At 29.3% G+C, this 12,974-nt stretch overlaps 1 protein-coding gene across 4 annotated transcripts in view; it reads left to right on the forward strand.

Annotated features, from left to right (window-relative positions):
* The window catches only part of LOC114931552 (glutamate receptor ionotropic, kainate 2), a 191,613-nt gene that overhangs the window by 33,114 nt on the left and 145,525 nt on the right, over window positions 1-12,974 (forward strand). For all 4 annotated transcript variants that reach the window (XM_029303673.2, XM_085486235.1, XM_085486236.1 and 1 more), the window contains exon 3: window positions 11,888-12,049. In XM_029303673.2, coding sequence (XP_029159506.2) covers window positions 11,888-12,049 — 162 coding nt within the window. The remainder of the gene's footprint in view (window positions 1-11,887; window positions 12,050-12,974) is intronic.

A 12,974-nucleotide genomic window follows, 5' to 3' on the forward strand; every position in this document is an offset into this window, starting at 1 on the left:
ATCATTTTTTATCGCCAGTCTTCGTTCGAATCTTAATTTGCACACATATATATAGACACATGAACTCTTAGTTTTTGATCATTTTTTTAATAAATAATAAGCGACTGTTAAAATTTTTTATTCAAAGTTCGGATTTCGACAACGTCAAAATTATTGCTAGAGGGGATGGAAATATACTAAGAAAAAAATGTATCTATTTAAATTGAAAATTCTATCGATGTTTTATAAAATATTTAAATTTAGATCTTTATTTTGTTACAATTAAAATTACGATTATTTAATACTTTTGTTATATGAAAGAAAAAATTTGAAACAAGCGTGTTTCAAATTGTAAACTAGAATTATTATTTTAAATGGATAAGCTAAAACAAGAAAACTATTTGAAAATTCAGTTGGAGGTAATCTTTAAAGAGAAAGTAAAAATTAAAGTTTTTAATAAAATTATTTTTATACATATAAATTTTTTATTTCACAAAAAAGTGTGAAATGTGAAAATGATGAGAGAAATCTGCCGTATAATCTACTTATTAACTTGATTTCAAATTTCCTCCTTTTTATTATAAAAAAATGTAACACTTTTTCTTTCTCTCTCTTCACATCACGATTATACGCTATATGTAATATTAGAGGACCGCCATTACCGCTAATTGAAAAACGGACACTGTGAAAAAAAAAAAAAAAAAAAAAAAAACAGCGAAACATACGATGGTTATCTATCTTACATATTTTTAAAAAATCCTCTGGCTCTTCCTCTCTTTCTCCATGATAAAAATCACCGGTTCCGGAAAAGGGTGGAAATTTAAACCTCGGCCCGTGAACAACAAACTCGCGCGGCGCAAAAACAGATCGTGCGTTTAATGGCGCGCTGTTAAATTCGCGCGCAGCTGATTCTCTTCTCGCGTGCGTGACGGAGTGGCTGCTGCCGCAAACGCACTTTGACTCGAAACTACGCGGCATACTAACGAGACCAATTCCGGCCGACACGTAGCATCCCCGAGAACTGTATGTGACCCCACCTTCTCTCCCTCTTCTTCAATCGTGCATGTCAGTATGTAAGGTTCTTCCGCAATCGAAGGAGAATTCCCGTTAATGACAGACATTAGTTTAATAACTCGTTACCGGAGAATTAGGGAAGGCGTGTCTGGCAAGTGCGTCAAATCCCGATCCATCAACACCGACGACGGAGTTTTAATCGGCTTTCACGCCGGCATAAGTAATTAATGAACACGCGAGGGTGTTCCGAATAGGCGCCGCTTCGCGCAAACTCGGTTATTTCGTTGCCTTTCTTTGTTATATCGGAAACCATTTTCGGTTGTGTAATGAAGGGAATTTTATGAATTAAGGGGACGCTGATCATGTCTGTTTTACCGACTTTTTCTTTTTATTGGCTATACAGATTGAAAAATCCTTGTCCGTAATTAATTTCGTATAAAAAAACAAAGTTAAAAAATTACAGTTTTCTATCTACATTTTTTATCTATATTTTTATCTATATTTATTAAATTATACATATTTTTGAAATATTAATATAGTCTGCGAACTGATGTTGGGAAATATTTGCTGAATTTATGCTCCCAGTGTTTCTGAAAATATTTTTTAAACATGAAAAAGCGGACGTAAAAACATATAAAAAATATTTTCGAGAATTATCTTTTAAGATATATTTTTAAAAGATTTTAAAAATATTTTGCGCTGTATAGATAGGTCCTGGATTTGCAGCCGTATTTGGCAGAAAACTGTTTCCCGATTGTTAACAATAGTTAGCTAAGAATAAAAAATAAATCTAACTTAACTCAAACTCGGTAAAACAGAACTACGGCAGCATTTCCCTTAAATTTGCTTTTTTTTTACTCGAGATTTTTTATTAAGAAGCTGATTATCTCTTGATAATTTACCGTATCGTTCTTGTTCGAGGAAAGAGGAGTTTAGGGGATCATTTACGTTTGTACGCAGGTGTATATCTATATGTAGAACGTTAATGATTGCGAACCAAAACGGCTCTTGGCTAGAGTACGATCTCGGCCGCAAACTGGGCATATCGACTTTGCGCGACAGCGGAGGAAATCCGCCCCAGAAACCACTTGGCAATAACTCACACCGCTACGGTTTCGATCGTACCAAATTAGGGTTACGTAATTCAATGCAAAAGCGATTCTGACAGCATAAGCCGTTCCATTTCCGGATGTTTCCGGTTTGTTTGTCAATTAACGCAATATATGAAATATTCAATGTATTATTAATTAAGACTCATCATTCATTACGTGTTCTACATATAATAATAGAAATAATAAAGTATATTATATGAAAATAAAATAAATGAAAAAATAATATTATAACAAAAAAAAATTTTTACGAGAAATATTAAATATATTATTATATATTTTTATTGTTATTTTTTATTATTATATGTTCTATATTTAGTTTGATAAAATAAAATTTTTACTACTGGCTTTTTTCATTATTTTTAGGGTTTTTATACATAATGAAAATTGATTTTTGCATATCAAAATAGTCATCGTAATATGCGTAAGCATGTTATTCAGTAATGAATGCAAAATTAAATCTTTATCTTATCTCTTTGATTTGTTCGCAAACCCGAGATCTTGTCTCCGACTTCATATCCGTATTCGCGTAATAATTATCGCTATTATTAATTATGAAGTTTCGCGATGTTATTTGCTTTACTCATCAACTTCAGATTACAGCTACTCCCGATTTGCCAAAGTTTTCCAAAAGAGTTCTCGCAGCTCGTATAATCCGTGAAATGGAAAAGTTCCCGAGGAAAAAAAGTTTCACTCCACTTTTCAGAGGACTATGCCCCTGATCTGCGCCCATCTTCTTATCTTGCTCTCTCTTCCTATCGCACTATATCCCCCCCGAATCGTTTCTCGATCTGACTTTCTCCCCGAAGTTTTTTTGCATACCTATTTGCAAGAGAGAGAGAGGAGGAGTGATTTTTAAAATGCCTGAAAAGACCCTGGCATCGTTTCTCTGCTTTGCCCTTTTTGTCAATCTTCTCTTCATCAGACGCTGCCTTATTCCTTTCCCGTCACTGTCGTTCACATCTCAGTCTTATCTGAATGGGAGGAGATTGTTTCGCTCGATGAAATTCGAGTCTCGTTCGGAGAGAAAATCTGGGCGGCGACGAAAGCCGGTCTCTTTTTTCCCTCTCGGAAACAGCGGGACAAAGAAACGCGAAACAATCGAGATGTTAACTCGCGACACTAATGAACTCGAGGCTGAGGTTTGCTTCAAACGTCGCAGTTGCAACAGTGTCTTTTGAATGCGGAAAAAATATCACGTTATTAAATTATTATTCACGCTTACTTACCCATATAGCACACAAGTTTGCAGCAATATTGCAACAACATTGCAATATTGCACATTGCATAGCAATATTGCGGAAATATTATATAGACATGGATTTGCAACATAGTTTAAACAACGTTGCAGCAAGATTTCAGAAATATTATGAAAATAAAATTCCCGCAAAAATGCAACAGTCTTTTGAATGCGGAAAAAACATCGTGCGATACGTTATTAAATTATTATTCACGCTTACTTATTCATACAGCACACAAATTTGCAGCAATATTGCAACAACATTGCAATATTGCACATTGCATAGCAATATTGCGGAAATATTATATAGACATGGATTTGCAATATAGTTTAAACAACGTTGCAGCAACATTTCAGAAATATTATGAAAATAAAATTCACGCAAAAAATGCAACAGTCTTTTGAATGCGGAAAAAATATCGTGCGATACGTTATTAAATTATTATTCACGCTTACTTACCCATACAGCACACAAGTTTGCAGCAATATTGCAACAACATTGCAATATTGCACATTGCGTAGCAATATTGCGAAAATATTATATAGGCATGGATTTGCAACATAGTTTAAACAACGTTGCAGCAACATTTCAGAAATATTATGAAAATAAAATTTACGCAAAAAATGCAACAGTCTTTTGAATGCGGAAAAAACATTGTGCGATACGTTATTAAATTATTATTCGCGCTTACTTACCCATACAGCACACAAGTTTGCAGCAATATTGCAACAACATTGCAATATTGCACATTGCATAGCAATATTGCGGAAATATTATATAAACATGGATTTGCAACATAGTTTAAACAACGTTGCAGCAACATTTCAGAAATATTATGAAAATAAAATTCACGCAAAAAATATTAGGTACAGAACATTCAGTCCGATCATGTATTTAACACATTTCCAGTAATCCAATAGTAATATTACATATTTATTTTATTGCATTATTGCTACGATGTTATAGACTAATATTACTGAAAGCGGTATTTTACCGTTGCTGCAACCTTGCAGCAAGATTGCTGCAACATTTCACAAGGTTTATGCAATGTTGTAATATTGCAATGAAATGCTGCCACAATGCTGCTGCAATCTTGTTGCACTGTATGGGTAATTATATATATATATATATATATATATATATATATATATATATATATAATAAATGTGTGTTTCGCAAATTCTTCTCGCGTTTTGTTGTTTCAAAAAATATTCTAAATTTTGCATGATCATAATTTTTCCGCAAGCAAATACCTAAGCGAGAAATACCGAGCGCCATTCTATTTTACTGCGATACTCCGACACCGAATATACCTGGCTATACCTCGGGAATAATACTATCTGTAGGAAAGTGGTCACGCGAGGGAACATATAAGGGGAGAGATTGAATTTATCATGTTATGGGGGACAAAATAGCAAAGTTTTATCCATGAGCGAAACTGATAAAAGCGGTCGAGTGAACCCGGCATCGCAATGGACCCGCTTATCGACGTGTGCAGCGAAAAGACATGCAAGTTGAGTATATGAAGCACATGCCCCTGGCTATTAATAAAAAAAATATGAAAATACTAGACACACGTATTATTGTTTCATTTATAATTACACGCTTAATTCTATAATAATTTATTTTTTAATTTAATTAGGCTTTTATTCACATCATACACCCTCTAGCTATTAAAAAAAAAAAACGAAAATACAAGACATGCCTATTATTGTTTCATTTATAATTGCACGTTTAAATTTATAATGTTAATTCATTTTTTATTTAATTTAATTAGCCTTTTATTCAAAGCATTGCACATATCCCGCTAGCCGTTAAAAAAATATGAAAATACAAAATATGCATATTACTATTTCATCTATAGTTACACGCTTAATTCTATAATATTAATTTTCTTTTCTTTGATGTAATACAAACAATAACGGAAAAATAACTCATCTAAAAATGAACTTGTATAAATTAATTGAAAGACTAATTAAATTATAAAATTTAAATGGAATATTCTATATTGGAATTTTGTAGCACACGTCATCGGTTGAAAAAATAAAATAAAATATTAATATGTATTTACGAGCTACAAGAACGTAAGCTACTTTTATTTATTAAATAAAGCATATCACGAATATTAAATTAATTAAACATTCTATTTGTTATTTCTCGGCATTACGAGAATTAAGTAGTAATACATAATTAAGAAATGTTCATATACAAGAACGAACGAACACATAAGCATTCATTCGCATATCATATTATACGAGGAAAGATCGACAGATCTATAGTAGAAGAAAATATTATTCTTTATCCTGATATATAGAAAAAAGTGCACCGACATATTATCATTTCATTTAAGTATTTATAAACACTTATATTTTTCCACCTGCTCGCAGCAACGAGATTCTGAAATGAATTTAAACTAATGATTCGAGCGCCATTTTAATAGCCGCACAATAAACCGTTTTTATCTGCCGGAAATAACACAATGAATTTCCGGCATTTATATATAATAAACTCGTTCACGCTATTTCTCTTAATAGATTAAATGTTATCTGCGTTGATTGAAATATTTAATTGAATTTTTTTTCAACTAAATAAAAATTGGCGAACAAGGACAAATTGCTACAAAAGAGAGAAGCAGTTTCTCTCTTTTAGTTTAAATAATTTTTATAAATCAAATGTTTAAATTTTTGTATATAATAATTATTTATTCGATTAGAACTGTGGATGTGTGCGATTAAGTATCTTTTCGGGATTCATACATATGTAATCAGAGTTGGTTTTAGACGACTAAAGTTCAGAAAGGAAACTTTAATATATACATGCGAACCGCGTCGAATCGTACCTCTAGAAACGCGAATGCATCTGGGATAGGTAAATTTCTTGCCAAGTTTCTCCAATTGCTCATCTTTGCGCGGTTCTTCCTTTAATCTCACGCACGCATGTAATCACAAGGTGTTATAACGAGCAGTCTTCATGCGACGCTCCTCGTTATTTCATCGTTGCGCTGCTATTAAAATGTCATATTGAAGTCGTATGGAAATCAAATGACAAGAAAATAAAATGAAGACGGGGAAAAATATCAAAATCAGACATATTAAAGAAGTTAAGCTAATCTTTTATCTATTCTCACTTTTGATGTAATTAAAATTAAATAATATATATTATTTTTATTGTTATAAAAATTATTCTTTTTTTAATTATGTCTCACACAGCACAAAATATTATGAATGTTTTCAAAAAATATTTTTAAATATTTCTATAAAATATTGCATAAAAATATTTTAAAAGGGTTTTAGGAATATTTTTAAATGATTAAAAAATTTTTTGTAATAACATTTTTTAGAATATTTTGAAAAAGTTAAAAATATTTTTAAAAATGTTCTTTATCGCTCAGATATTTTCTTAAATATTTGATACATATTTTTAAAATATTAGTTTAAATCTATATTCAAAAATATTTCTGAAAATATTTTTTAAACATGAAAAAGTGTACATAGAAACATTTTAAAAATATTTTCGAGAATTATTTTATCTTTTAAGAGATATTTTTAAAAGATTTTAAAAATATTTTGCTGTATAGAATCACAATTTCAAACTCCTCCGATTTTACAAGTAAAATGATTATAACATCTAATACTCATTATACATTTTTGTTTTATTCTCAAACGTACAATTTTGTCTCTCGTAACAAGAAAAGTATTATCAAGAAATTATAGCCTCAAGGTCCCTAAAGATTATTGCACTGTATCACCGATATTTGATAAAAAGAATATTTAAATTGTCTCTGGAAAAGCGTATCTTGAGCTGTAAATATATTCAGCACGTTTCCTAATAGAAACCTATTATTATTTATGAGAAATTAGCATGCTAGGATCCTTCGTAAATCTGCCACAGATTCCCCATGAGATTGAGCAAAACCAACATGTGAGTTGGTTACGAATGTAGCACATAGGAATACATATATGTACAATTCAAATATTGAGCAGCGAACACATTTTCACAATGTAAAGATTTACGAACTGTTACATAATAGTCTATTACTTAGCGCAATGCCGACAGTTTAGATAGCCAAGCATCTTTTATTTTTAGATCTTCAAAATCTTATTTTTATAATAATATTAAATATTATGTTAAATATTTTTACATAATAATGATTATGTATTTAATATATTTAGATCTTCAAAAAATCGAATGAATTTTTAATAATAAAATATCGGTCGAAATACATATATTTGACTCTAAGTATGTTTAAAAAAATAATTATTGTTCGGAATGATTGCAATGAAACGATAATTTATCATTTGAGAGAGAATTTTTGTCACTTTGATTCTTAATGGATTAAATGAATAAAATCAAAATGCTAAATTAATTAAAATATCATAAATAAATGAATTACGCGAAAAGCGTATTTATTCGAGTCTTATCACGCGAATGATTATTTTAAAATGCTTGTGTAATTTAATATTCCACGTATATATGTCATGTACAATATTTTAGAAGAATATTTCGAAATTACATATATTTCATCTGATTATTTATCGTTTGACTCTCTCTTCTAAAATAAAAGACAATATAATCGAATATAATATAATTTAAATATTGAGAACGCGCAGTGAAATAATTAATTGCAGGAGTAATTATAATAAAATAATAATAAGCTTTGTTATAGTCTAATACATAATTAATCTATACTTTTAAATGCTATATAATTTAATATTCTGCTTCAATATTTTGATATAATTTAATATTCAGCTTAACATTCCATTTTAATATTTCGATATAATTTAATATGCTACGTGATACAGAGCTTTCGATAATAATTACCGCCTCTTGTGTACAGATAGAGGGTTAAATTGACAATGAGCAAGTCCAATATTGTTTTGCGATCTTATCGATTTTCAAATATCAATATACTTCTTCTAAAAAATTTCTTAAAATATATATATGTATATTTATATACACATATAAAATAAAATATTAATTACTTTTATAAGAAATATTTATTTATGTATTTCAATATATAGAAATTTATATATATATATATATATATAAATTTTTACATATTGAAATGCATAATTGAATATCTCTTTTAGAAATAATTAATAACTGATTCAATTAAGCAAGACGTAACTGTCGATATTATCTATATAATAATTACTTTTGTATCCGTTTTTTAATTAAAACAAACAAATGCTTAATTAGACCGGAAACTGATCACTGGAAACTCTCTGTGACGAACAAAAATACGTAGGAATGATCTACTTTTTATTTAAACGCAACTAATTGTCGAGCGCAGCCGTAGTCAATGAGATTGCAAGAAAATGCCGAAAGAAATCATCGTGAGCATTTCCGAGAGGATAAGAGTACTTAACGTGTTGCGGCGAAAATGGGAAAACGGAAAAAGAATGGTGCAAAGAACAATACTGCGGGATGAGAGATGGAAGACGGCTAATGCGCATCCACTGCGTTACAGATAAATGGATTAGCTAGTTACGACACGGTACGAAAAGCAAAAGAGCGCATCGGATGGGGAGAAAATAGCCGCCGGGAAGGGTTATAAGAGAGAACCGATGAAAATGTCGGTGATTTGGCGGCACGTAAATATACGAACGTAGCTCGTTATCGCTCGTGATGTATCCATTTATTTTCGCGCGATCGAACGTACTTTTATCTGCGAATAAAATGGTTAATATTAACCTCTCTCTTTCGCTCTCCATTGTAATTTGGAAACGAATATTCAATTAAATCCTTGCAGTGTTTCAACGATACATTTCAAACCGAATTCAATTTATTTCTGAATTTTCACGAAATATTCGCTTTTTGAAATAAAATACATTTCAATTTTCATATAATTTTAAAAATGCGTAATCAGTTTGAGTATCAAGTTGATCATTTAAATTTTATAAGTTTTGAAAGAAACAGGCGTAAATGACAGTTTTTAGACGAAATAATAATTATTTTTAATAATTTGCATAACAATTTAAAATATTATTTTTGGTTCAACAGTATTAATTACACGTTCATCTCTTTTTCAAACTTCTTTTGAAAGATTTTAAAATTAAAATTTTTTGTGTATTACGCGTTGTTACATGAGTTACATCGTATAATAGACGAGTTACATAAAATTATTCACAAAGAAATTATAAATTCTGCAAAAAATTCGATAAAATTTTATGTTAATTATTTAATTTACAGTAAACTGTGACGTACAATTAAATTAATTAATGAACATTATAAAATATGAAAAGTCTAGATTCTTTTTGAAATACATTTTAAATATTTAAAATAGACTGATAAACCTTTCGTTCTCTTTCTATTGTCTTTTTCAGCTTTCTATTATTTTCTATAAATATAAGATTCTTAAAAATGTTCTTATCTATAATATATATATAAGAACTTTATTATAGAATTATCTTATGATATATATTCGGTGAAATGAGTAAATTTTCCATAATTTTAATATTATCAAACAGATAACAGTCGACTAGAATACAACTTATTGTGTATTGAAATACCCGGGGTATTTTTAATTAAATTTGTTTGATTAAACTTTTTTATAAAATTTTGTATTCCAAATTTTCAATAGTAATTAAAACAAGCAATAATGCAAGCAACGTTATCGGATAATGTGGGATAAATCTTGCTCTAAATAAAAAATTACAAAATATGAAACCGTACATTATATCATTTCATATTTAAAAAAAAACACAAAATTTTTCATATTTTAATCAGGTTCTACATCAATTTCTATATCAGACTAAAATATGAGACATGTAAAAAACTGCGAATTTTATTAACAAATAAATAAGAGTAAAAATGTTGGTTCCTGTAAATGTATCGAATTTATTCACTCAAATTTAAATAACCGAAAGAAAGAGAGAAGCTTGCAGATTCCGACGTATAGTATTCCTCGACTTGTCAGATATTTAAAAAAACAGCGAATGCTGGCGAGCGCTTTCAACATCGCTCGCGTTTGACCATAAAATTGCCCCTGGCGCTAGGTCAGGAATGCATCTCACTTTCTGTTTATCAGGCAAACGGCCCCGACTATTTTGCGACGAGAGTCTGCATACCGAGATTAAGTCTCCTCAATGCCGTAGCGTCTTTAAATATTCCTTTTTCTCGAGAAACTCGCGATGATGAGATGTGTATAGCATCTAGAATCGCTCCCTAAAGCCCGCTGTTCGATAAATCCGAAGTACATTCTCGGTACTTTGAAACGCGTGACCTCTTTGAAGGTTCTGGGTCACAAGAGACACGAGCTTTCGCACACTATTAACACCCAGGGGCTATTTAATCAACGTCAGTCGATGAATAGGGTTATTAGAAACCGCTCTTCTCCTATTCAGGTATACCAGACCTACAGAAATAACCTTGACGCAAGCATATTTTTAATCGAGACGTTTTCACTTTTGCATTTTCTATGTCGACAGTCGAGCGATAAACTTTGCTCACTCATCTATATAATGGTGAACAAAATTTTTGATTTAATATTCTAAAGCTTTGATGTATTTTAAAAAGAGAATTGAGTGTGTGTGTGTGTGTGTGTGTGTGAAGTTAGGATGTCATTGCATGGAAGATCATAAATAATTGAGAGTTCCGGCTTTATTTTGAATAGTTCTAGAGCTTTTGATCATTTAAAATTTTATAAACTTATATAAGTTATATAATATTTAATTTTTAATTAATCATAATTTTTGATCACTCATCTATATAATGGTGAACAAAATTTTTAATTTAATATTCTAAAGCTTTGATGTATTTTAAAAAGAAAAGTAAATGTGTGTGAAGTTAGGATATCATTGCATGAAAGATCATAAATAATTGAGAGTTCCGGCTTTATTTTGAATAGTTCTATAGAGTTTTTAATAATTTAAAAGTTTATAAATTTATAAGCTGTATAATATTTAATTTTTAATTAATCATTCTTTTTGTACGAATCGATTATAAATTTTACTTCTTTTTTCTTTATATGCGACACTGAAATAATTTAATTATTTTCCCTGAACTCTTTTGAAATTGAATATTACGCTCAAATTTTATCAAGGCTAATTCGCAATGAATATATAACATTTATTTTATAATAAATAATATATTTAAGGAAATAAGAAAAAATATATACTACACTGAATAAAAAATTATTGAATTCGAATAAATATTGATTTCAATACTGCGAAAGGAATCATTTATTTGAAACTAATAATATTAATTTGATATGAAAAAGATTTATTTGATATAAGAAAATCCTTTTCAAAATCAAATATTTATTGATTTCAAATAAATGATTCATTTGACAGAGTATTCAAATAAATATTTAATTTAGTCATTTTTTTCAGTGTGGGATATGCAATAAAAATTAAATAATATATGAATGGCATCAAAGTTGTGCGTAAGTTTCATTAGATAAGATTCTTGCCTTGTTCGGGGCTCAAAGTTGATTAGCATAGACGAAACTTTAATCGTTTGAAAGCGTTATCGCCACGAAATGCAGTTTGCTGTTTTACTTAAAGATTAACGCGATCATATTCGTGTGTGCTCACTTTTCAGGTGCTATATTCACTCATGACCAAAAGGATAGCAGCACAGAGCTGGCCTTCAAGTACGCCGTTTACAAGATCAACAAGGACAAAATTATCTTGCCAAAGACCACACTGGAGTACGACATCCAGTACGTGCCAAAAGATGATTCCTTCCACGCGTCGAAGAAGGGTGAGTGAGGCTATTCGTTTAATTCCTTGCATGTGATTAATGTATATTATATATATATATATATATATATATATATATATGTATATATATTTTATTTATATTTATATATGTTTTATATATATATATATATATATATATGTATATATATTTTATTTATATTTTATATATGTTTTATATATATATATATATATATGTATATTTACCTATATATATATATATATATATATATTTATTTATTTATTTATTATATATATTTTATATAGTTTATATATATATATATATATATTTTTATATATATACGTTCTCCATTTTCAAATGACCTAATTAATTTTATTTATCGTCGACGCAAGAAATGACGCAATTTCAGCGTCAGAACTTATCGTGCAGAAAATTCTTCAGTATCGTAATTAAACGATGCCGCATTGCACATAGGTTCGTAAGAAATTTCACTTAAATTAAAAAACATTCCTCACGCTCATTAATCTCGCGGCTTTCCGCGCGTCAAAAATGATTTATTCCTGGCTGCTTGTTTTGTTTCCACAATTACAGAAAATTGCAAAATGGCTTGATAATACATTTTGACATAAGTTCAAGATAAGGTATTTAAAAAAATATGTGGGAGACAATTTTTTAATCTTTTTTTGTGTTTGCCAAAACTTTTATTCACACAATTCTTTTCATCGAAAAGCACGATATTAAAATTTTTTAATTAAAATTATTTTCACTTTAACTCATAAATTAAATTCATAAATTTATAAATTTACAAATGTATAAATTTGAAAATAAACTTGTAATTTTAATTCAAAATTAAATGAAATCAAATTTTAATATAAAATTTAATTTAATTTGTATCTTGAATTAAAATGATCTTAAATTAAACTAATCTTGAAAATTTCGTTGTACTCGGAAACGACCGAATAATCGA

The sequence above is a fragment of the Nylanderia fulva genome, unplaced genomic scaffold (genome assembly GCF_048542155.1).
Source record: "Nylanderia fulva isolate GAGA-0341 unplaced genomic scaffold, ASM4854215v1 Scaffold11, whole genome shotgun sequence".
Classification (NCBI taxonomy): domain Eukaryota; kingdom Metazoa; phylum Arthropoda; class Insecta; order Hymenoptera; family Formicidae; genus Nylanderia; species Nylanderia fulva.